The sequence below is a fragment of the Maylandia zebra genome, linkage group LG12, assembly GCF_041146795.1.
Source record: "Maylandia zebra isolate NMK-2024a linkage group LG12, Mzebra_GT3a, whole genome shotgun sequence".
NCBI lineage: Eukaryota > Metazoa > Chordata > Actinopteri > Cichliformes > Cichlidae > Maylandia > Maylandia zebra.
Genome location: NC_135178.1, coordinates 38,261,044 through 38,287,890, shown reverse-complemented (window position 1 = coordinate 38,287,890; position 26,847 = coordinate 38,261,044). Strand labels below are relative to the sequence as shown.

The 26,847-nt window shown below is 44.1% G+C and overlaps 1 protein-coding gene across 10 annotated transcripts; it reads right to left on the bottom strand.

Moving 5' to 3' along the window:
* Position 1: 1 nt before the first annotated feature.
* ntng2a (netrin g2a) lies at positions 2–25,267 on the bottom strand. Of its 10 annotated transcripts, none has more exons than XM_076891227.1 (14): positions 25,065–25,267; positions 23,417–23,783; positions 19,698–19,956; positions 19,276–19,421; positions 18,936–19,174; positions 18,003–18,175; positions 17,895–17,918; positions 14,277–16,523; positions 13,658–13,744; positions 13,384–13,458; positions 4,428–4,595; positions 2,946–3,089; positions 2,779–2,868; positions 2–1,907 (listed from the first exon to the last, which is right to left on the bottom strand). In XM_076891227.1, the coding sequence occupies exons 2-14, from the start codon at positions 23,627–23,629 to the stop codon at positions 1,903–1,905; spliced, it is 3,870 nt and encodes a 1,289-aa protein (XP_076747342.1). In that variant the 5' UTR covers positions 23,630–23,783; positions 25,065–25,267; the 3' UTR covers positions 2–1,902. The 10 variants fall into 10 exon arrangements, with proteins under 10 accessions (XP_076747342.1, XP_076747338.1, XP_004571716.2 ...); XM_076891223.1 differs by having other exon boundaries at positions 2–2,694; positions 25,065–25,265; XM_004571659.2 differs by having other exon boundaries at positions 2–2,694; positions 13,658–13,741; positions 25,065–25,265.
* Between the last annotated feature and the right edge of the window lie 1,580 nt (positions 25,268–26,847).

The following is a 26,847-nucleotide window of genomic DNA, read 5'->3' as shown; positions in this document are numbered from 1 at the left end:
GTAAAATACATCCATGGATTGGCACTTTATTAAAGAAGGAGCATGATAAGAGCACAAACACTAACTACAACTAAACAAAATGCCTTCCTTTTATACTCTACCTTTTCAGGTGAGCATCCGGAATAGCCCAAGTATGGGGTTAACTAATCAACATGAAAACAATAGCCCTCCACACAAACAAACATACAATAACATTAAAGCACATAACAAACATATACATATTTCCAACACGTACTATAAACACACCAATAACATAAGCTTCATCCGTTACTTTATAAATTAAAACCCTCTTTAACCACACTCCCTAACCTGGCACACTGGTCTGCTCCAGGAGCTCTTAAACAGGTGATTGAGCCGCTTTTACTCTTTTGCTCCACATCCTGCAAGAAGCAACCAGGACAGGTGAGTACCTTTACAAGTTCTAATTTCACATATATTTAGGTTATTGACATATGATTAACTGTAAACAGCTCTACCTTTGGCTCTTCTCTGACACAGGTAGGCCAGTCCCCCTGTCTCTTCACCTTCACAAGCTGTCAATTTAATCGTATGTCAAAATAAACCTAATAAAAGACTCCATAAGAACGAATGTGTTTTCTTTATTACCCTATTTTAAATTCCCAATCCACCCATTTATCATTAACAATGCCACCAAGGTAATGGAACCCCTGGTCTCCATTACATTTACTCAGATGTTAAAATTGAAAACACTGATGTTCCATCCTGTTTGGAAAAATGTTTTTTTGAAATGAAATGAAATGAAAAAGATTACTGAACAGTACCAATAAGCGTTGTGAAAATTTTTGTGCCAAGTTGAGAAGACAGGAACATTAAATGCACACATATGTATATGTTTTTAAAACTGCAAGTATTTTCCATGCCGTCGGAAAACATGGGTTAAAATAAACTGGTTTTTGTATAATACAGACCTGTGGTATATGTTATTAAATAACTTGTTACAGTTTCAAGAATAAAACATTATATTACCAAAAGGGACATAATTTGTCTAAAGTCACTATTGATCAATATTTACATGTTTAACTATTTATGGTCTATATGTAAACGTCCCTAACAGGGTGGAACACAATCAGAGGCCATGTTTAAGAAAACTACCTGTAATTACTATCTTATCTATCCCTGAGCTTCACCATAATGGATTACATATAGTTAAACGTGTCAGTATTAAAACAAATAATAAAATATAACACAATATAAAACATATTAATGCATGCTCAATCATCCAGGTATGTCTGTGAAGGTTCTCAGTCATCCAGGTCATCGTAGTCTAAGGAGCTTGGAAAGAAAAGCGTCTGGACTTCTTGAGTTGCTTGAAGACGTTTCACCTCTCATCCGAGAAGCTTCTTCAGTTCTAAGGTCAAATGGTGGGGAGTCCCAGATTTAAAACTCCCACTGGGTTTAAATCTGGCTGCAATGGCTGCAATCACAGCATTGTAGATGGTGACAGATGTACCCTTAGGCCCCCTCCTCGATTCAGAGATGGTCTTTCCCTTTTCATGTAAATGAAAGGGAAAGACTCCGCCCTCAAACCAGCGTTCCTCCCTGTCCAGGATGTTACATCCTCATAATTGAAAGAGTGTCCACTGGCCTGTAGATGTAAACAGACTGCAGAGTCCTGGCCTGATGAGGTGGCTCTTCTGTGTTGTAGCCAGAGGTTGTTTGGTTTCCCCGATTTATAAATCCTGCCAATCCTCCTGCACTTAACAGCGTGCACCATGATCCTTGGGGTCGACCAATTTTTGGTATTAGTTTAGTTTTTTAGTTTCATTCATTATGCAAATGTACTGTTTATAAGGTTTGGGGAAAACTGCAGTCAGCTGAGACTGAAGAAGTCACCTGGATGATGATGAAATGTTTCTCCCACTGATGAACAGATGAACAGAATCAACCTTTGGGAATATAAAACATAAATATATATTTTTAAAAAAGGTATGAAGCTAAAATGTTGCCACAAAAAGAATCACCATTTATCAATGCTGCAGCTGGGCGAGCGATCAGCGGCTTTGTCAATAAACTTCATCACATTTCTGCATGAAATAGAGAGGACACGTAACGTATTGATCAGCTGATTTCACTCAGTTTGACCTTCAGACGTATGCACCAGTCAGAGCTCCAAGTGCAGTATGGGTGACAATGTTTTTGCAGAGCTTCATCCATACAAATTAAAGAGTCCTTGAACCGCACAGGAGGAGGGGGAGAAGGAGATAAGATAAACCTTTATTATTCAGAGGACGGGGTGGAGAGGACGATGTGGAGAAGACGATGTGGAGAAGACGGGCTGGAGGGAGAGTAGGGTTGAGGCAGCTCTCTTCCTGCAGAGTTCGGCTGTCTCTGATTTGTCAGGTTAAAGTGACCTGTTGTTGATCTCCTAAAATTATAATGTGATGATCGTCTTAGTGTGCAGGGCCTTATGTGATGTCATAAGATTGTGATGTAATATCCTGTACGACAATGTAAAAAAACATGAAGTTCAGTGAAAAACATTTGGTTGCAATCACATCGTCCCAGGTAATGTCATTATGGGACATTGTGCCTGGGGGCGGGGTCAGCAGAAAGTGGCGGTGATCAGACCGAAGGTCAGCAGGTAAAGGTGTGATGCCAGAGAGGAGGCGGAGTCCTCAGCGTTCTCCAGGCAGCCGTTCTTCTTCAGACACACCCTCTGCTCGCAGAATAAACCTGAAGGGGCACGTGGCATCATCAAGTTGTTCTGTGACATCATTGCATCTCCCAACCCACCTACACCACCTGAGCTGTGTTTACCTGTGAAGTTTTCAGGACAGATGCAGCGCAGGAAGTCGACGCAGGTTCCTCCATTCCGACAGACCAAACGCTCACTGTCGCACACGTTTGCTGATGGTGAAAGATCATCGATCACCAATTAGCTCATCGATAACATGAGGCGCATCATATTCAGCCCCTCTGTGTACCTGTGCAGCCGGCCCCGCCTCCTCTCCAGGTGTATCCAGGTAAACAGGAGTCACAGCGCCTCCCCGTGGCTCCATCTTTACACTGACAAAGACCCGAGTCCAAGCATCTAGGAGACACGCTGCCGTCTGCGTGGCACTCGCACTCTGAGGACACAACATCCCAAACACGTCTGTGTTACACCTTACATGTACAGTGTAAACAGGACTTATTCATGCAGTTTGCACAATGTCAGTCTGACTCTTACTGTTTCCGACTTCATTCTTACTTTTGTTTGTGTCGCTGTTGTAAATATAAAAATATATAAATTCCTGTGCTGTGTCATAGTAGAAGGCCCTCACCTGTGGCACTCCAACTGTGTTATTTGTTGTTTATTGTGGAGTGGACCATTTTTCCTCTTTGTCATGCTGCTGTAACACGACAATTTCCCCTGTGGGATCAATAGACTATCTATCTATTCACTAGCTGGGACCACATCCTCAGGTTGGACAGTGTTACGGCCCCGCCCATATTTTGGATCACGGTGTTTGGATTTTGTTCCGAGTGTCCTGTGCCAAGTGCCTGTTTTAAAAAGCCTTCTCCAGCAGCAGACCATCCTTGGCTTCCAAACCATCTTTGATAAACGTCCGTGTGTGACTTTAGAGAATCATTAAGTTTTGTATGTCGGTTGTAGACACTGTACTGAAGCTGCCTTATTATTTTCTGTACTTTTTGCTCTTGTTTATTAAATCAGGGAGTTGGTTTTTGTTTTTCCCAGGGTTTAGGTAGCACCTCCCTTTTTGGAATAGCTTGCTTTGTTTGTTATTTTGGCCTGTGTTCACCCCAGAGTTAAAGTTTTCAGTTTTTCGTAGCAATGAAAGCACCTTAACCTGTAAACTGGCTTCTGGATATGGCTCTGGGGAGCGAGGCGGGGTCACTTTCCTTTTAACCCTCATGTTGCGCACCTGTATTCCTAGACTGGGACGTAACAGATTGTGTTTTTAGTAGATAAGTGGATGACGTGAGCATGAATTGAGCTGTGGTTTGGGAACTGGCAGTGGCTCCTGGGCAGATCCCCACATACTGACAAAAATGCGTATGAATAGCTTGTAGTGCCACAGTGCGGCAGTGGGGTTGGTCATTTATAGACAGAGAACTGGACGGGGCGTGTACAGAGGTGTGGTCCTGCTCCTGAAAGATATATGATCTCCATTCTACCTTTTAGGTCTGGCTCAGATGGGTTACTCACTGTGAGATATTAACATAAACTAATGTGATAAGACAACCTCTGACCTGTGGAACATTGTGCTGCCGTTTGATGAGAATACACTTTGGTATCTTATAAAGTCAGAGCTGTGTGAAGACATCTGAGGAGATTTTTACATGTTCGACCTGGTTGTCATAGAAGAGCTCAAGACCAGAGCTACGGTTCAACCTTTAGATGTTTTACAGGTTTCTAACTTCACATTGAGCTCTATCTCTGCGTTTGTGTGCATGTTACAGACCAACACAGACGTTCTCGTCAGTCAGCGGCAGCGAGGCATTTCGGTAGTATCCAAGGCGACAGTACTGACAATTCTGCCCCCGCGTGTTGTGTTTACAGCTCACACATGTGACCACGTTGATGAAGTCGATGTAGCTGCAGCGGTTGGAGTGACCATTACACTCACAGTCTGAAGGAAACACACACACACACACACACACACACACACACACACACACACACACACACACACACACACACCTGTGTTCAAAGAAGGACCACCCACAGCCCCACCCACACCCCCCGGACATCAAACATAGATTGATGACACAACATGAACTTTGATGGGGAGACATTGTTTTATTAGTGCTCATCATGGTACGTAGTGAAATAAAGGGGGAGGAGTTAGAGCAATGAGGGGCGGGACCAGTGCTGATAGGAAGGAGTCAGTGTCTACTTAAGTTTGTGAAAAAAAATTTCTGGACACGATCAGTGTATCTGGAGGTGGTTGGGGGGGGGGGAGTCTATTTCACTGCGAGGTCTGTTTGGTGGGTGGGGTCAGGTATAGGGTGGGACCAATGACTGTAGAAAACATGGACGACGTGACAGCGCCTCCTCGCATTGTGTGTCACTACCCGATCCGTACCGGAAACCCGATCGGTACCCCGCATGCGCAAATCTTACGTCACTTCCTCTCTTTGCGACATTCAATATATTTGAATGATGCGGTTAGCGCCCAGTTAGCTCCTAGCATTTCTCAACAGCTCTGCCTCCTTTTCGACTGCCCGGGACATTTAAACAATGGATAATCCGTATGCAAAGAAATTCATGCTTTTCTCCTCAACAGAGAGCGTCCCCTGATTGAGCAACAGCGCCGTAAAATAAGAAGAATGGCGCCTAATTACAGAGTTAATAATGCAGACTTTGTAATATCTCACGTGTAGATTCATCAGCCAGATTAAGTGTTTACTGACAATTGACAGTGATAGCGCACATCATCATCACTATTCCAACAATCCTCTCCTCACAGACAAGCATAAACACACTCGACTATCGCTAAATCAGATTTAACACACGTTTGTAATGACGATAATTCAGTTTATAATAGGGTTTAGTCGCTCGGTCAGCAGGTGGCGGTATCCTCGTACACTGGGGAGTAAACTGCCATTAAACGAACAGAAGAAGAAGAAAACATCTGCACATGCGCGTTACGGATCAGGTAGACCCGATTTGTACGGTCAGACTTTACACATGCGCAGTAAGGATCGGAGAGTCCTGATCCGTAACTTTCTTTTTATTTTTCGTTTTTGTCTACATTGTACTGAAACGCTTCATTATTGCAAACATTTTAAGATATACTTGTTATTCTTAACATCTTAACAGATACTCTGACCCATAACTATCGTAAAACGCTACGACCGGAAGTAGAAACCTTTCGCGCATGCGGGGTACCGATCGGGTTTCCGGTACGGATCGGGTAGTGACAGTGACATTGTAAACAATTTAATAATAAGTTCATCTCTAATACCTTTAAGCAAATAGTATTCTGCAACTACAATGTCAATGTCAGACATGACCTTGATAGCATATTGAAAGACAAGTCATTTTCTTTTTACTTAAAATACCCACTTGCGCCTAAAATGAAAGAAACACACTTCAGAATCATATCAGGCATTTATCCAGTTGGAGAATTCCTGCATAAAAGGTTTAATTTTGAGGCCGACTCTTGTGCTTTCCGTTCTTCCGATCCAGAAACACTAGAGCATCTATTTTTCACTTGTCAGTATGTTAATGCTTTCTGGTTTGAAATACACTGTTGGGTTTCACTCAGAATTTCCAATGTACCTGCCTTCACATCTAAGGATATTCTTTACTTTATGGACAATCTGGATTCTGAAATCTCAGATGTTGTCAATTTTGTAATAGTGCTATGTAAGTTTTTCATTCATTTATGTAAGTGGAAGAATGCCTCTCCTATGTTTACCGTCTTCTTGAATTACTTTTGTCAATACTTTAAGTCACTTAAGCTTATTTCAAATATGAACAAAAAAACTGCTGTACTATACTGTAAAATCAAAAAATACTTGCTCTTCTAATTTTCTTGCCTGTGTCAAAAGGTCTATGTTCCTTATTTCTTTACTCTAGAAACTTTTATTTTCTCCCTGTAAAGTTATGATGACTTGCTTCACCATCTTTATAATGTAAATTGTTACAATTCTGGTCTGTTTCCTTGACTTGTTTTGTATATGGAAATTTGTTTCAAAAAAAAAAAAAAAAAAAGAAAAAGACTGACATTGTGCAAAAATGAAGCCAAAATATCCCACTTGTGGAGGCTGCCATCTTGCATTTTTGGAGCCAGAGTCTGCGCAGTGGTGACTTGAGGTGGAGCGACTGCGTCACGCTCCCGCCCACACACCCGCTGGACATGGCCGGAAACACGCCCCCTACACTTTTTACGTAGCCCGGCTGCTCCAGTTTTTAGCTGGTTTACCGCGACTGACGACTCGTTAAATTAAGGTAAATACAACCACGTCACTGTTATGAGAAAGAAACACAGCTTATCATCTTATAGTTCTACAACATCTAAAATCACTCTGTTGTTAATTAGTTTGCTAGATTAGCCGCTAGCATACGCACTGTGTTGGAGGCTTGTTGCTAGCTAGCTAGCGATGTTACACACCTGTTACTCTAATAGTCTGTTATTGAATGATTCAGGACTCCTTAGGTTTTGTTTCCATTTTTAGACAGTGATGAGATCAGCTGCACACTCCACAGAGGCCCAGAGTTACTGTTAATATCAAAAATATAACGCTGTCCTTTGAGATTTTAACATAAGACTGTGAGTGTAATGGATCTAAAACTGTTTAAATCTCTATAGCCTGGTAACATGGAAACTTTAAAAACATCAGCAGGAGGTTTCAGTAGTGTAGTCTAATTTGTTCTTTTCATTTAATAATAGAGTCCATATTATATCAACAGCTACATTCACCCTGGAGAGAAACTAGTGAGGCAGACCATCAGGACCAAGCTGGGTTTCTGGGTCCAAAGGTTTGGAGAAACTTCTTGCCTTTCTTTCATCACAGCTGTCCTGTGCCAGCTGTTCTGTTGACCCACTGAAAGAGGTTTCATTTAAGAAACACCAGGGGTCCGTTCTTCGTACCTCGCTTACTACATCCAAGATCGAATGACACATCCAAGATCAAATCATCGCGCTAACTTTGAGCTCGCTATCCCGGTTCTCCGAACAAACCTGTTGTTGACGATCAGTACAGCTGGATGAAGTAATGTGAGATCACTGGGTGGCTTAACAGGGGCTACGCATCGATAGTAGAAACATTGATCGGCAACCCTTTGATTGGTCGGCGAAAATGTCGAAGGAGCGCACTCGGTATTTTTCGGCAGCAGAGCAAGAACTCTTGATTGAGGGATTTCAGGAGTTTCAGAGTTTAATTAAAACGCAAGGGAACACTGCAAAGGCTGCAAAAGCAAGGAGAGAGGGCTGGCAGGAAGTTGCTGACAAATCAAACTCGTAAGTAATTTAATAATAACAATAATAATGGATTGGATTGATATAGCGCTTTTCAAGGCACCCAAAGTGCTTTACAATACCACTATTCATTCACTCTCACATTCACACACTGGTGGAGGCAGCTACAGGTGTAGCCACAGCTGCCCTGGGGCAGACTGACAGAAGCCAGGCTGCCATATCGCACCATCGGCCCCTCTGGCCAACACCAGTAGGCGGTAGGGTAAATTTAATATATTATATTACATTATATCATATTATATTATATTACATTATATCCTCTTTCACATTAGAGCCACGACAGGACCCACTAGAACATGGGAACAAGTAAAAGTGAAATATAAGAATATTTTACAGAATGGTAATATTTCTCACTTATGTTGCTTGTCGTCTCTTGGAAAGAGAGCCTGAAATAATCTGTTTGTTTGTTTATAACAGCAACCAAGAAAAGGGCAGAGCAAAAAAAGACAGGTGGTGGTCCTGCACCCCCTCGTCAACAAGTTGGTTAAGTAAATAATACCCTCACGGGAATATCGATATCTCTCTATGAGCACACTGTCGCGCTGAGCTAAAGGATCCTGTCTATCCCGCAATATACGCTGGATTCTGAGGACTCTCCTTATCAATCTTGCACCTTCTGCAATGGGTGGCTCGCGTATACGGACAGGACATGGCTGCGACAGGCTTCCCAAATCCACCTTCGCTTTTATAGCCGTGGTCTCTCATCTTGATTACATGAAGTAATTTACAATTACTACTCTGAAATATGAATTACATCTGTAATAATCACATACATGTAATAGAATGTTAATAGTACATTTCCCTTTTTTTACGAAATGACCTGTATGTATCTGTGTGACATCAATAAAAGGATCAAGTGCTGCATTATCTTTGATAATATTTATTTATGGTAAAACAGTGGTAAAATATCGCTGTTGCTTTCGTATAAATGAAGCGGACATACCTGAGTGGCCGCGATCTAATCCTGTTTACATAAAGTAAGCCTGCTCCCGAGCAGGTTTACGCTTACGGATCTGTTGCTATGACAGCAAGTCCCGGATGAGCTTCGGAGAACCGAACGATCCAAGATCACGCGAAATCGTCAACAATCAAATCCAGCTAACTTACTTAGCGAGGTACGAAGAACGGGCCCCTGGAAGACTGAAGCTCATCGCATTGATCAAGCAGGACTCATGATCTTCACCAGCAGCTCCCTCACAGGGAAATCTTCAGCACTCCTCCGTAGGCCCGCCCCAGAAGATGGATAAACCCAGCATTTCATGAACACTGTGATGGAGACCTTTGGGTTGTGTAATGTTATAAATACTCGGATACTCCCCAGAGGCTCCAGGCTTTTACATAAAGATATTATATTCAGTCCTGTAGAAACTTGTATATTTAAAAATATATGATCCTCTCTGGTTACTCTGGTATGAATAACTCTGAATCACTTTATGGTAAATAACCCACCATCTGCAAAAAACTGAAAGAATTCCAGATGACAAATTTGTAGTTAAACATACAAGTGACGACCTTTGACCTTCATCAGGTTTTATTTAATTGTGTCAGAGAAACTCAAACGTGCTCTTCATGCAGCTGAGTACATCAAGTGTTTCAAACGGAAGCTGTGCAGGTCTGAGATCAGCAGCTAGGGATGGTTATCGTTTAGGTTTTATCCGATACCGGTGCCAAATCGGTACTTTTGAAACGGTGCCGGTGCTCAAACGGTGCTCGAACCGGTGCTTAAAGAATAATAATAATAATGGATTTATATAGCGCTTTTCTAGGCACCCAAAGCGCTTTACAATACCACTATTCATTCACTCTCACATTCATACACTGGTGGAGGCAAGCTACAGTTGTAGCTACAGCTGCCCTGGGGCAGACTGACAGAAGCCAGGCTGCCATATCGCGCCATCGGCCCCTCTGGCCAACACCAGTAGGCAAGTAGGGTAAAGTGTCTTGCCCAAGGACACAACGACCAGGACAGAGAGCCGAGGGATCGAACCGGCGACCTTCCGGTTACAGATGCGATTCCCAACCCCCTGAGCCACGGTCGCCCTAGGAACAAAAAGAATGGAGAACACAAACTTGGTCCAAAAACCTCTCATGTTTAGCTGTTTTTTGTAAAAAGATAACAATGTTAGCCTTTTCTGCAGCTATGGGGCATATATGGTATCACTCTTGGCTGGAAGCAGTGCTTAAACAATGGAAAAAATAAACTTTGTCCAAAACCTCTCATGTTTAACTGTTTCCCACTTTTTCTTTGGTCATTTTAGCCTTTTTGGCCAGGGTGAAGGGAGTATCTGCCATCAAACAAGAGGACAGCCGCATGTAGCTATGATGATGTTTGCTAGTTCACCTTACATGCATTAATGTAATAACGTGGTTAGCCTACTCAACGTAAATTACACACGAACAACATGAAGCTACTCACGCAGAGAAGAACGGCTGCTGCTGCATCATCATCCTCATCATTTCTGCTACACTGGCAGGGCTAGGGGCCAGGACTCTCCTCTCTGAGTTTTTGGGGGATGTTGCATAACAGGCAACCCACCCGCAGTAGATGCGCTCGGTGTGAGGTCTCGCAGCAAGCTATCAAATACGGCGCATTTCTGGGCTTTTAAAAAAAACGCTATGCGTCGCCAGGTGTTTCATCGGATTTGAGGTGTTGCCTCCTTTGACAGTATCACAGTATCAGCTTAAAGCACTTGTTGCTGCTGAGTTTGCATATTTTGCTGTGAAGTACAGCCCGACTTTGACCGCTTCGCCCTGGGCGTTTTTAATCTGTAGCTCTGCTCTAAAAGAACGTACGTACCTGGGCCCGCCTACTATCCTCGGAAACGTAAAATGATTGGCTAGAAGTGTATCACAGCTCAGGAAGAAAAAGCACCGAAATAAAGCACCAAAATGTGCGCTGCTTTTCGGTCTGGTTACTACCGTTTATGTCAGAACCGGTGCGACACCGGTACCCATCCCTATCAGCAGCTTTGTGAAACACCAAACTGAGGTCCTGTTAATGCTGATATACAGTGACACAGTTACATGAGTGATTAATCGTTTTGTTTTTTTGTCTTTAAGCACTGGGTCGCCACAGGGCTGCGTGCTTAGTCCACTGCTCTACTCGCTTTATACACACGACTGCACCCCCGCCCACCAGAGCAACGCCATTGTAAAGTTCGCAGATGACACTACTGTGGTGGGGCTCATATCTGGGGGAGATGAGTCTGCCTACAGAGATGAGGTGGAGCGGCTGTCTTCATGGTGCAAGGATAACAACCTTCTCCTAAACACGAAAAAGACCAAAGAACTCATAATTGACTACAGAAGACACAAGACAGAAATCCAACCACTAATCATCAGCGACGACTGTGTGGAGAGGGTGGCAGACTTCCGCTTCTTGGGAGTCAGCATAGAGGGAAACCTATCCTGGAGTGTGAATACCTCTGAGCTACTGAAAAAGACACAACAGAGACTGTACTTTCTGAGAGTGCTTAGGAAGAACAACATCACACAGAGACTGCTGGTGTCTTTCTACAGAGCCTCCATCGAAAGCATACTAACGTACTGCATAGGCATATGGTACGCTAGCTGCACAGTGGCTCAGAGGAAAGCACTCCAGGGAGTAATCAACGCTGCCCAAAGGACAATCGGCTGCCCTCTCCTCAAACTGAAAGACCTACACAGTTCCCGCTGCCTCAAAAGAGCCCATAACATCATAAAGGACACCTCACACCCTGGACACTCCATGTTCGAACTGCTGCCTTCAGGTAAACGGTATAGAACAACATACACAAGGACTAACAGACTCAAACACAGTTTCTACCCAATTGCAATATCATGTCTCAATGCTACTAAAAGTAGATGACTTTCATTGCCCCTGTTGTCATTTGTGCCCTTGATGTTGGAATGCTTTCAGACATGTTTTGTTGGATGCGCTAACAAATTGATTGAGTGATTGATTGTTTGAGTGATATATCAACTAGGTCGTATGTTGAGTGTCTGTATGGGGCCTTAGGCCTGGATTGCTTGGGTGTATCTACGGTATGAGAATACTGTATTTTATATGTATTTCTATCTTTTATATCCTATCATTATAGTTTTTAAGTATTTAATTATAGTTTTTAAGTATTTATCTTTTGTGATGTTGCACTGACCAGAGACATCTTTCAATTTCATTGTACCTGTGACAATGACAATAAAGAATATTCATATTCATATTCATATTCATTCATTCATTCATATTCATATTCATAACTTTATCAATAAAACAGCTGCAGCTTTCACTACAGCACATGTGGCACTTTAACCTTTGTACTGTTTTCATCAGTTCATTTTGCAGTTAACATGTGAACATGTTGGATGATCTGTCTGCTGTCACTGGGTGGTGCTGAGGTCTGAATCTGAGGGCAGCTCCTGTAATCACAAACAGAACAGAACCATCACAAACTGAAATATAAAGTTTATCTCTTAAATCTAAAATAAAGCTGATCCTTCTGTCCTCACACACTCAGGATCTGAAGCTCTTCTCTTACATTTTTTCAGTTCTACAGTTTAATCCATAGTTACAGATTAATGAGGAGTTACTGAAGTACAAGCTTAAAAAAATGGTGTTACTGTCTTTACACATGTGGAGACTGAAAACATGCTGCTGTTTTAAGATATTTAATAATCAGCTCTGCACAGGAGCTGAAGCAGGATGCAGCCTGTTGCTTTTACAGTATAACACTTGTAATAAAAGTACAGTAACGGTAATTAGTGACTGAGCAGCGCAGAGCGTTTCTCTTGATTTCTTCAGTCAGGGTAAATTCATTCACCTGCACAGATTAGCTAAACGAACCCTGACAGCCGAGTGCTCATCTTAGCTAGCTAGGTCTCAGGAGCTAGCTAAGGACGGTAGTTACAGATTAGCTTACAAACACGTTTAACTTACCGAAAAAGTGCAGCGGGGCCTCGGGTCCTTCTGTCGGGTAGTCCAGTTTACTGAAGAATACCTCAGGCTGTCAGGTTAAAACACTCGGTCGTGTTTTCGTAACGTAAACGCTGGTCCTCCTCTCAGAGCCTACGCTCTATCTGCTATTCCCGAACAGAGATACGCAAGTTTCTCCGTGACTGCAGCTGCCAGTCAAAGCTGCTATGATGACGTTTCACCCCAATTTAACATCACCGCAGTAGGAATTAGAATCAAACTTATGGGAAAGGAGACCCCTTGGACATAAATCAGCAACTATTGATAACAAAAGAAAGAATCTATGGAAAAAGATTATCTGAGGAGAATTAATTAATTTTAGTCTGACCCCCGTCCCATCCGCTAACAAGGAGGAGGCGGGGTTTATGACCTATACTGCAGCCAGACACCAGGGGGCGATAGAGACGTTTTGGCTTCATTTTTGGGGACCTGACGCGTCGTCCATGTTTTCTACAGTCAATGGGTGGGACACAGAGGTCTTACCCTGGAAGCTCACATAGGCAATTTTGGACAGCTGACTGAACTTTGGTCCTCCTGGAATCAGGATCTTCTGGGTTGCTTTAGACACAAAACCAGGTGCGTAACCAGTAAGCATGGCAATATGAAGTCAGGGTCACCACTGCATGATCTACCAATCAGGGATCAGCACAACGTTTACTGGATCTATTCATCCTGTTAGGATTTTTACCATGAGGGTTACATTACTACTACCTGCCAGTAGGTGGCAGTATGGCAGTACAGTGACTGCATTCTGTACCTTTCTTCTCATAGCCTTTGTCCTCTTTCTCCTTCTCTCCTTCGGCTTTAGATTTTTCTTTAGTTTCCTCTTTGGCTTCAGGCACTGCTTGGTTCAAAAAGGAAATGAAATACTTAATTTGTATGAGGATTTTGATGTTTTCTGTTTACATTTCTTCTAAAAAACACTAAAAACCTGCCATTAATGCTTCAATAGAAAATGGTTTCAAATTTGCATAAACCTACAATCCGCCCAGTGTCAGTAATCTGACCAATCATGCCATGATGGAGAAATCTCCAAAGGTTCCACTTAACACTGAAACTTTCAGCCATGGAAACAGTACCCAACCCTTGGGCAAGATACTAACCCTAAGTTGCTCCATCAGAATATGAATTTGTGTGCATGTACTTAGAAAGCACTAAGTTTAGAGTCAGTGCTTGTGAGAATGGGTGTGATTGGGTGAATGTGACATGTTGTATAGAGCGCTTTGAGTACTCCGGGAAAGTAGAAAAGCGCTATATAAGAATCAGTCCATTTACCATGGATGGATGGGTTGATGGGTGGAGTAATCTATTAACAACAAGGATACTTTCTACACTAATATCTGTTGACTGTGAATCCTAATCTGTTGTTTTTGTACCTTTTTCCTTTGTTGCCTCTCTTGTCATTTCTTGTTTCGAGTCTTTCTTTTCCTCAAACTTCAACCCTCCTGATGGTTCAACAGATTCCTCTCCAGAAGACGTTCTTTCCTTTTTGTTTGCTGTAGAATCTACTGCAGGATTCTCACTGCCTGGATCCACTCCTGGATCCACATTAGGAATGTTTCTGTATGGCACAGAAGAATCTGGACCACTTGATTCAGATTTTTCATTTCCTGTCTCTCCTCTGCCTTGCTTTACTGGAAAAGATTCCTGTCCAGCATTGATAGAATTAGATCCAGGCGTTTCAATATTGTCACTTGAAACATTGCCAGGTTCAACCACAGGCATGGGCTGAGAATCAGATCCTGAATCTTGTCCAGGGCCAACTGACTTTGGGTTTTCTGGAACTGGGAAGGTAAAGTCAACAGGTGCTAAATCACCAGCAGGGTCAGACTGATCTATAGTAGCGGACTTTGTGTCTGATACAGGACCACCTCCATAGGGAGGCAACACGGAGTCCACAGGAATATCTGGAGCTGGAGGGGTAGCATCAGGAGGACGTATTTCTGGAGATGCCCCATCAGGAGAAGGTACATCAGGAGGAGGAAAATCTACTGAAGTATCTGGAGTCTTAATGGATGGCCCATCTGGAAGTACATCTGGAGAAGGCGGATCAGGAAAAGGTCGGTCAGGAGGAGGTGTATCGGGAGGAAATACATTACGAGAAGGCGGGTCGGGAAGAGGTACATCAGGAGCAGGTTTGTCAGGAGGTGGTCCTTCCAGAGGGAGATCAGGACGAGGAAGTTCTTGAGTAGGTACCTCAAGGAAAGATATATCAGTAGGAGCTCCATCAGGAGCTGGAACATTGAGGGAAGATAAAGCAGGAGGAGATGGTGCACCTGGAAACAGTACATTGGGGGTTGGAACAAAAGGAACTATTTCATCAGGAGTGAGTGTATCTGGAGATGATAGATCAAGAGGGGGCATTTCTGGTAGCTGTACATTATTAGTAAGTGTAACTGGAGATGATGCATCAGGAGAAAGTGTATCCGGAGATAGTATATCCAGTAAAACATCAGGAGAAATTACATCAGGAAGGGCTTCATTAAGAGCAGAAGGTATATCCACAGAGGGAGCTTCCAGTGGTAGATCTGGAGGAGGTACAGCCAGAGGAGGTATATCAGGACGAAGAGAAATTCCATCACGTTTTGTTGTAAAGAGAGTATCTCCAGCCTGACTGATACGGACAGATCCAGTGGGGAGAAAGTTTTCAGATTGAGACCCGTCACCTGGGGAAAACGTTTCTGGGATGGTTGTTAGAGGCAGAATTCCAGCTGATGGTGTTGGGACAGTAGGTGACACAGCACTGGTCACCACCTTCGATATATCAGTCCCAAGCACACCAACGTCTGAAGTGGAGTTATAGGGTGGACCCAGTGGGTCAGAGATAGACCCTCCAGTGTCAGTACTGCTGCCTTGGACAGTGGGGGTGGTACTGGTAGGACGGCTGGTGGTACTGTCTAGTACTCTGGGAGGTGGTTTTTCTCCAGTCTTCAGACGTGGATTGTTGGGTGGAGCTGTGTCTGTGGTAGGTCCAGCTGTACTGAATGAGTCTGTAAAGGCAACAGAACCTGTAGTACTAATAGTACCACGGACAGCAGTAAGAACTACTGTACCAGTTGTGAGTGTTGAGGTAGAGTCAATAGCAGTTAAAGGAAGGTCAGCTGAATCATTACTACTAGTAAAGTAAGTCACAGTACTAGAGTCAGTCATGTATGTACTGGTACTTGAATTGCCTCCAGTATTAGTAGAAATATCAGCTGAAACCATAAGAGGACCCTCTGTGCTGTTATCAGACATTAATGTGTACATGAATGTAGTCAAAGGAATGTCTTTAGGAGAAGTTGGGTCATTCAAAGTCTTATCAGTCATGCGGTTAGTAGTACTCAAAGCTGTATTAGTATCAGTTTTAGTAGTACTGTCAGTTACAGTATAAGTGGCTGTAGTACTGTCACTGGTAGTTGTAGTAGTAGTACTGTCAGCTGGGGTACCAAAGTCAGTTTTAGTAGGAACAGTAGCTGTAGTAGTTCTGTCAGTTGTGGCTGTAGTAATGCCAACAGCAGTATTTGTGTCGGTTGGCGTCCTGCTCTCAGGTACAGTAGTAATAGTAGCAGTAGTAGTACTGTCAGTCACTCCATCTGATGTGGCAGGTCTATCAGATGCTTCAGAGTTAGAGTCACCACCTGCTGTCAGAGAAGAAGAGTTACGTCTCTTTAGTAATCTTTTCTCTACAGTCTGCAGAACAGGGTACTGGGGCTTTCCAGTCTAATTCTCTGGCTGTAAAAATAAACTGGTGAGCTGGGTGTGTCCCACCATGAAGCCAGACCAGAAAAAGAATGAAAACAAGATCTTTTTACAGCTAAGAGACTCCAGGGAGGTTTTAATGAAAGGGAGTGCAATAAATGAACATTCTCATAACAGCCACGCAGATGGTCAGGCTGACAGACTCCAGAGTAAACCACCTGCTCTCAAAGGCCTCCCTGGAACCAAAACCTGGTCTTAGTGGAACTGCAATCAACCCCATCCCTCATGCAATCCCTAACCAACAACAGAAACCATTTGAGCCATTAATCTTCTAGTCTTGATGCTTATTTTCTTCAAGTCCTGTCTTTAAATCTGAGACCAAACCTCCTTCTCAGCACCCCAAATATCAACATGTTTATACCTGTCCCCTAACAGTCTGAACAGCAGCGCTATTTTAGAAATTATACAGATGTGTTCACACCATCAACAGGTCAACATTGTACAATGAACCACAGCGCAGAGGCTCCTTTTGCAACTGAACCTGGATCTCAAGGTTCGTACAGTTTGGGTTTCTTTTATGCATCTAGCTCATCCTCAGTCACCTGATCTCTGCCATGGCTCATCAGCCTCTGCTCTGCTTGGGTGGGGTTATTATCTCTGGTCCTTCCTGCATAGGGTGCTGAGGCCATAACATTGGGTTTAGTTTGGAGTCTGTTGCAGCCCATCCAGCCACATCTCATCTCCTGTGATTGTAAGAAACACCCGGTCTGTGTCCTGCAGAGGCTTTATGGACACTAACAATTTCTAATGCAGCTAAATCCACAGACTGCTGGACAAATCCTCTCTTTAGCCGAGACTGTTTCCACCCTGTGCTTTAGTCTCAGAAACTTTGAATCGCGTTTGTCCAGAAATTTGAGAATTCAGCTGCTGACTCCTCAGATCTAAAAAAGTCAGTCACTAGCTGATCTACTGATCTATATAGCTTATCTGTTGATCTCTATTCAGTCAGGGTTGCATCTCTTAGGATGAGTGTGTGTGTGTGACAACTAGCAACTTAAAACAACTTACACAGACTAAGAGCATGAGCGGCTCATCTGTTAACTACATAATTAACATCCAAATTTTCCTTGTAGACTGCTATCGTGTGACTGACGGGGATGATGTAACGTGAAGTGAATTCAGCTGCTAAAAGCTCACCTTAGACAAGCTGCACAGAAACGCACAGTTGCTTACAAGTGTAAAGTGCCATGATGCAACACAGACAGGTGAGCAGACAGACAGTTAAGACAGCTAATCAGCTGAGCTGTACTTACTGGCTGCAGGTTCTGTTGCTTCACCTGAGAAGGACATGAATGGAAACAGGTGTAGAGTTTATATTGCTGTTTGCAGGTGCGTGTCTGTGTGCATGTGTAGCTACATACAGGCATTGGCAGTGCCTTTGGGCAGGGGCAGGTATGATCCTGGTCTCCAGGTGCGAGATGTGAACTCTCGGCTGCAGCTCTGACAGTCCTGTCCAGCCGTATTGTGGTCGCATTCACACTGCAGTGTCGCATCGCGCAGCGCACACTGAGATGCATGTAGGTTGCACTTACACCTGAGAAACACACACAAAGAAGGGCTTAGCTTCACCTGAACTTTTACCAACTCATATGAAACTCCTGAAACTAGACCACTAAGATGGACGCTGCTCCTTAAACCTGCATTCTTTCTAATGTCCAGCAGGGAGTGACTCCTCTTGGCTGTGAAGGAGTCTGACTGGACAGAAGTGTACGAGCCTTCAGATCGCTCAGGCGATCTGAGCAGTGAGTACTTTCAGGTCTGACTGAATACAACAGTTTGTCCTGCTCGAAGCAGGCCAGGATTTAGGGCGGGGCTACAGTGGGACTGGTTGAGTTGCTTGTCATGTCAAGATGGTGACAGTGTTCAGCTTGACCATGGATCATCTATCCTCTGTGTATGTCAAAAGTTGCTGAAAACCCCCTGATGTCAGGTAAGCTTTAAAAGAAAATTCTTCTGAATGTAGTCCAATTTCTTTCCAAAATCTCAAATCCTAATCCTCTTAAACTGGCCTCCCTCTCTGTTCTGCCCCCCTACATGACTTTTTGTGATTAGCTGTAATGTTGGGGAACGCCTGATGATGATGGCTGGCTTTTGGCTCGTCTTGGTTGTGATATAGAGGTTGGTTAACTGGTTTTGGCATTGAAATGGTACATTAGTGTTTGTTTGTGGTTGTTTAGTTTGTTACCCAGTAGGGATGTTGGTCTTTTCAGGGCAAGGACTTGTTTGTCTCATTTGTGAATGTAGCCAGTTGTTGCTGAGTTATAGTTAGATTATGGTAGGTCTTTGTTGGTTACCTGGCAAAAACATCAATGTTGGAAATAGCATAGAAGTATTTCAGCAGGTTGTCTCTCTGGACGTAGGTTCCTCCCAGTGCCGGGCGGAGGAGCCTCAGTCGGAGGTTGGTGAAAGTGAAGAAATCTCTGAGTCCCTTTGTGGTCTCCATCCGAGTGTACAGAGCGTCCATGTTGATCAGCTTTGGACCAGCAAACACCCCGAACCGAGCTCTCACCTCAAACACCACAGATTTCTCTTCCTGTTGGTGAGGAGAAGTTTCAGATAACCACAAATAAATATAAGCTGTACAAATGTGTTCTGCATACTGTGCGGAACCAGCATCAGGGTCCAGTTACAGACCTTAGCGCCGACCCAGCGGGAGTACTGCTCGGTGCAGATGACCCGGGTAATGTTACTTGGTGCTAAATCAGAGACTCGTTTGGGCGACATGCCGAACGCCTCGAGACAGTCGTCGGCATAATACTGATACGGCTGCCAAGTGACACCTGAAACACAAACGCTGATTATTTGACAGTTCACGGTGTTTGTGACTTCCTGTTTCCTGGTTTCAGAATCATCTCCAGACAAAATCCATCTGTAAAAGCTTCATAAATGACTTTGTTTCACCCACATCCATGGATCAGAGGAGACAAGGGTTTCTGAATGATACCCCTCAGACTCTGCACTCAGCTAATTACTCTTCAGTGAAGTTGATCAGCTGAATGTTTCAGAAAATCTCTCAAACATTAGTCAGAACAGGTGTTTAACAGGTTTCCAGTCACCTTTGTCGATGGATTTCTCCAGCACCATGCTGGTTGGACGGCCGTATTCGAAGGTAACAACAATGTCATCGACCACCTCCAGACTCTTGTTCCAGGTAAGGGTGATGTTGGCCAATAGGGGCTCAGGAAACCTGGACCATGTGATTGTCTGCCAGTAAGTGATGAGCCCACCCCTCTCCCTGTCTCCCATGAGCTGAGGAGGGTGAGACAGGTCTGGGCTAGAGGCGTCGCACTCATCGCTGCACAGGTACGGGTTCTCCTGAGGAAAGACCACATTGAGCACCAATATTTGATAAAGCACGAACACGGGCTGTAAGTTTATAAACAATCAAGAATGTCATTGTCACATTAACATCTGTAGCTCCCGTAACTCCTGAAAAATTGAAAGAATTCCAACGCCTCTTCAAAGCAGCGACTCTGCACATTTCAGAGACAGTCATTATAATCCCAGGCATGGTGTTGCAGGAGCCCCTCGAAGACAAAGGTTGATTGAGAGAAAAGAGGGTGAGTGTGATGGAAGTCCACAGAAAACAGATGTTTTATCAGGAATTTGTTCTTTTTACTTTTACCTCATACATTATACATGCTTCCCTTAGGCAGCATCATTAGAAGACATAGCATACATTTACACTGCTATGCTGATGACACCCAGCTCTATCTGTCCATGAAGCCAGATAACACACACCAATGAGTTAAACTGCAGGAATGTCTTAAAGACATAAAGACCTGGATGGCCGCTAACTTTCTGCTTCTTAATTCAGATCAAACTGAGGTTATTGTACTCGGCCCTGAAAAGCTTAGAAATATGGTATCTAACCAGATTCTTACTCTGGATGGCATTACCTTGGCCTCCAGTAACACTGTGAAAGTAATGGAGAGTAATGAGAGCAACTTTAGTGATAGTTTGCAGGATTTGTATGTTATGTAAATTGCCAAAGAAATAGTGTTAAGACTGGATTTATGTTACCCGTAGACGGTGTGTGGCCAAAAATAGAAATTAGAAGTGGGTTTAGAGCTTGATTTGTGGGCATGATTTGTTTCGTTACATTCTAGTTATTATTTTCACCTGCAAGTAAATTTAAAGGGATAAATAAGGAATTAGTTCATTTCTCAGGAGAGAAATGAAGAGGGGGACTTTTGAGGTTTAAATTCATAGGGGGTCATATGATTGTTGGGTTTTTCTCTGTATCTATGAAGCGCCTTGAGGCGACCTTTGTTGTGATTTAGCGCTATATAAATAAAATTTAATTTAATTTAAAAATGTGTTGTTCGAGGTAGTCAGAGTGGACTGAGATGAGGAAAGACCATAACTTCAGCGCAGAAGTGCTAGTATTAATGGTGAACATGGACCAGCACCAGTGTGGCTTTTCATGGCCAGTGTTTGTAGTTTTATTGTTGCGGGTGCTTCCTGATTTGGTCTGACATGCTGTTTGTAGGCGGTTAATACCGATGACGTTTGCAAACACAAACTGTGCGGTATTCTCACAGCTTCTGTTTGCCTGTGTTTAATTAATGTTGACCTTTAACCTAGGCCTCCGTTATACTTACACATACTTTGTGTAGTCATTAAAGGTCAGTATGCTGTACCTTTACAGAGACTCTAACATGTGCAGAGAGGGATTAACACTGATGCTAATCTGATTAGGGTTTGAGGTTTATCCTTTAACTTCAGCTGCCGTGTGCAGGAGATGTGGCTTTAACTAACCAGCACTGACTAATCACACGAAGAGGGCCGAAAACCTGAAATACATGCTGAAGGAGACGTGTTAGACTCATTCCTGTCAGATGATCATGAAAGTGTTTAAATTTTCATGCAGTTTCCACCAAAATATCCAAACTCAGAGTCCAACATCAGATAACTAGGAAACATTCGGAAGGACCCTGGTCTTGTTAGAAGAGACGGCATCTATCCTGCTTTGGATGGAGCAGCTCCCGCCAAATTTATTAAACCCCCCAAAACGTGACCCGAGTTGGGACCAGGAAGCAGAGGTGCAGTCTTACAGGCCTCTCTGGAGTTTTAAGGAATTGGGTAAACTTATGAAATCTGTTCGATCTGTCGCTAACTTTCTTGGTCACCTGACTAGATGTAGTTTCGACATCAGCACCAGTGACAACGACAGAAGTAAACTCACTACTACGTCTCAGTAATATCACCTAATTTGTTCCAAATAAAAAGGTTTTTAAAAATGAATCCTTGTGTATTTAGTTGTCAGCGTGACCACAATGTAATATAAGCCAATTAGACTCCAAAGTTACCTGACAGTTATTCCAAATGTAATGAATAACTTTAACGAAGTTACAAACAATACTGAGTTCAACTAAGAATGTCAAAAACATCAAATCTACATTCAAATTGACCAGTTTATAGAAAACCCCGACAAAGCATGCCAGAGCTCCTCGGGCCGCTCACTCCAGAGCTGAGTGTGAAAAACAGCCAACACTCGATCACCTTTAGCATGAGGTGGGAACAGGAAACAGGTTTGTGTTGAGGATCTGAGGGTTCGCAGCGGTTGGTACAGGAAGAGCAGGTCGATACTCTGAAATGGGATTTAACTTTACTGAGTCAAATCTGAAGAGCAGCAAGCTGGAGTAACATGTTCAGGGTTCCTGGAAAGTTTGGATAGCAAAGCTTATTAATTCCCGTTAAAAGACTGTTACAGTAGTCTGACTCAAAGCATGTGTGGTGGTCTGAATGTAAACTCATTATTGATCCTGTGTGATAAGAAATGTCATTGAATGTTGGGGGGTGTAGATACCTGCACAGATAGCAGGTATCTACGCCCACTCTTCACTTTCAAAAACTGTAAACAGCTCCGTCGACACTTTGAACTGTGAGCATGTCAACTAAACGCTAACATGAGTTGTTCCCACACTTCATAGCTGATTTCAGATCAGTTAGTCACGCAAGTCTCAGGAGGAAGCTGGCGAAAAGCCGTGCAGGTACAGCTGGGATTCAAACCAGGAACCTTCTTGCTTGGAGGCATAACCACTGTTCCACCCAATGTGATTACAGCTGAGTCTGTTTTTCAGTGGAGCCAGTGGCTCCAGAGTCCATCTGCTGCACAGTCTGAACGTCCTTGTTCATGTTCTGATCACGTTACTGCGCCTGTCTAACCCACTGAACTTTAGCGTGTTTCACGTATGTTGTGAGACGCTTCCTGTCCGACTCTCGGGGTCTTTTCACTGACACAAATGAAATCAATTAGCATTTAGTCTTTGCTTCATTACAGCTGTTACATTTATCAATAATTCAGGCAGGACTTCAGCTTCCCAAAGGAACAATTAGAGAGCCAGCGGGATCACCGTGTCCTCTGTCTGTTTGCAGAGGGGTCCAAACTGTGGCTCGGGGCGCCTGCAGGAGGTCATACAATGACTGACAGGTGATCGTCTACTCTTCCTTGTTTTGGTGAAAGATAACGAGCTGCTCACGTTTAAAATGAGTGAAACACCAACAATTTAAATGTAGTCGGAAAACTTTAAAATAATTTCATCAGCAAACAGTTCAGATGCTGCAGCACCAATCACAAGCTCTCTGTGAAGTGAAACCCTCACCTGTGGACAGAGTTCATCTGACAAACTGAAGTTTGTGGAGTGAAAATGATGAAGAGAGCAGAGCTACAATGTCTTTCTGTGACACAGGCAACAGGAAGTCGGCTCAGAGGTCACCTGTGTGTTCAGGTTTGTGATCAGGTGTGTGTGTTCAGGTGCGTCAGACTGACCAGTGTACAGAATCTCTCAGGTGGGTTTCCGCAGGTGATCCCAGGGGGGTCAACTCTGATCTGCATCACCTCCTTCATGTTGGTTGGGGGCGGCTGACAGGCGTAAAACTCAGGCCCCGCCTTTGAGCCACGCAGAGATCGACAGACATCAAACTGACACCGTCCACGCGGCAGCAGGAGGGCGAGGAGGGCGAGGGCGTGTGAGAGGGACATGATGAACTGTCAGGCAAACAGGAAGTTCAGCTGAAGGTCATGCCATAGTTACAGCTTTGCCAGGCCTACTTCAAACAGGTGGCTACCATGGCAACCATCTGCTTTCTGTGTGGTTGTCATGGTGTGCTAAAGGTTTTGCTCGCCGCCCACAGGCCTGCAGTAGAAGAACAGAAACAGAGCATCAAACGTTGAGTATGCCGTGAACTTGAACCAAACATGTTCACAGACAGGAAACAATCTGCTCAAAATGACCTCACTTCCTGTTTGCAGCTGCCACCTTTGGGCACAGGCTTGTGTTGTCTCTGGAAGCTCGCCTGTGCATTCAAACCAATTATTCATGAATATTTTCTACATTGTTGCCTTCAGCCGAGAGCTTTCACGTGTTTTTGTTCAGCCTGGAAACGTAAGGAGCAACGCACCTTACAGGAGGCTACTCAGTCTGCACGAACCGGTCACTAAGCTGAGTTGGAACCAGGCGCCCCTTCATTATGGACAAACTGTGAAGAAGTCAGAGACCGGGCAGGCCATTTCTCCCAGTCACATCTCACTGTTACTGCTCATGTGACCGTTGAAGACTCCCAGCAGGACAACCGAACCCTACAGGACCTGAGTACTCTGAGCTGTGATTGGACAAGTCCGCACAAGCCCCAGTCGAGACCTGTTCTCCCACCCAAACACGCAGGGAAGCAAGGCTCACATCCACCAGAGAAACGCTGTGAACCTTGGGGATAGAAGAAGACCCGCCGCCCCTCGCCCACCACCTGTCACTGCGGACAGCTTCAAACTGGGGCAGTATCCAGCCCCGCCTTCCTGGAGTCCAGTTCCACAGCTGGAGCCGAGCATCGTGCCATCTCTCAGCCTCAGGCAGGGAAGTACCACAACCCGACACCCCCCCCCAAAGTGACAATCGCCAAGTTTTTCCTACCAGTATAAACACCCTAACCAGCGGCGACCCTGAAGCACTGACCAGCTACTGAAAGCATCCAGATGTTTGTGACCTGCCGGTTTACCTGAAGTCTTTTAATCAGCCGTCATCATGCAGGAGCAGGTGTGTAGATGTTGCTCAGCGTCCTGCAGCCTCTGGAGAAATAAAGCGAGACGGTCCGAGCTCGGCTCAGAGTCTGTGTTTGTTTGTGAGATGGCAGAGATGATTAAACTGAGACGCTCGGTCCTCCGACTCTTCCTCTTTATTAAAATCTTCCTGCTGATGAAACCGGAGCGGGATCAGTACCATGCCTGACACACACTCAGCGTCCACTTCATTAGGAACACCTCCTCACTAATGTCTCGTTTACTTTCAGAAAATCATAATTTTATCACCTGAAGCTTTCAGATCAGTTTTCACCTGAGACACCTTCGTACACACCTGCTCAGGTTATTTCATCCGTGTGTCTGTCTGTCTGCAAGCACACCTGTCTGTGTGACAGCCACTCACCTGTCTGTCTTCAAGTTGATTCTTGATGAGCTGATTAAACGGGCGATCAAACATTCCTCCTCCTCAGCTCCTCTCTTCTTACTGTATTTCCTTTTGTTCCCTTCCTCTTCTCGTTAATCCTCCTCTTCCTCAGCGAGCCTCCTTCTGTTTCTCCTCTAATCCCTCTCCTCATCCCCTTTTCTTTTCTCTCTCAAAGATCTGTCGCTCTGATGGCTCAGCCCTCCCTCTCGCTCTCTCTCTCTGGATCAGGTGGTAAAACGGTTCATCTGACGGTTGATAGCGAGGGGTGAATAACCCCGCTAGTCACATGACTGGCATCTGATCCTGACAGGAAACAAACTTTTTTCCTCTGAGATTTAATATTGATATTCTGCACCTGCTCAGGTAAACAAAGGTGTCAGTCACAAATAAACGAAATGGCCAGGAATGGGTTGATGGGCGGAGACCACGTCCCCCGGTCTGACAGGAGGTGGAGTCTTTGAGCTATGAGCTGATGATGTGGTGGTTCTAGTTCAGGTCCACCTGCAGCTCTGTGAGAGCCTTTTAGCCAAACGTTACATCGCTGCTCAGTAAAAAGATCCCTGATGATTAAATTATAAAATATATGCAACAAATTTATGAAATCATTGGAGCATTACAGCAAAAACGACCATCAGGGTCAGTGTTGGGTTTAGATTTTATTATTGTCATTTGTATTAGGAAATATTTAACCATATATTCTTAGAGGTGTATAATCAATTGTGTAGTGATAGGTTGTGTGATCTTTAACAGGCTGCAAAGGCTTGGTGTGTATTCCACACTAGAATGCACACCCACATCCTGGGAGCACGGGAGAGGTCGTACCTTGTCTTCATTGTTTTATGGTAGGATTAACGTAGCTACGTCTGTTCTAGTCTAAGTGCTTTTCTGTTTAGATGAACTGCTGGACTTCCTCACCGGGGGGGGGGGTCTACCCTCTTCCTGACCAAGGATGTTTGCCTTCATGTTATATGACCCTTTGATCAGCAGTACCACACACACACACACACACACACACACACACACACACACACACACACACACACACACACACACAGTATTCTTTGTTTACATGTATACCTATGTAAGATGCTATATGTTAATGACCCTATGCATATTCATGTAGCCACAATAAAAGGAGTGCTGTGGGGAAACCTGGCTGAGAGTCTGACAGAGGTCAAGTGGTGGAACGACGCTTGGCTCCAGCCAGGTCTCCCTCATGCATGAGTAAACCAGAGAACTTTGGTGCCTTGAGTCTTGCTTTTTGCTGCGTAGCAGATTGTCCTTAACGTTCCAGCGAATAGGTTCGAGCTACAAACCTATCAGTCAGATCCTGATGGAAACTTCCTATAATCTCAGGAATCTTTCTGCTTTTACTGGCTAGTTTGAAGAGAATTTTTAGAGCTACGCTTCTTTTGCATCACTGCTGTGCTGTCGGCTCCTTAGGACTGCCACATGTTTTAGTTTATGGCAAATATCTGAGACCTCTGAGGCTTCGCCCCAGCAGGAACGCATCCCAAGCCCATCCTGTGCTTCCAGGACACCTGGATCAAGGCCACTGTCCTGCAGCGAGGCTCCACATATGAGCGCACGGCCTCCTGCAGCACCTCGGCTCCATCCAGTCCATCCTGACTCTAAACCCACCCTGCTCCTCACACAGCTGTTGAGTCCCAGAGTCCCAGATTGTAGTCAATGTGGGAACACCTGGGAGTCCAGTTCCTGCTCTCAGCCACGGGTTGTTTCACTCACCTGCTGAGCTTGCACA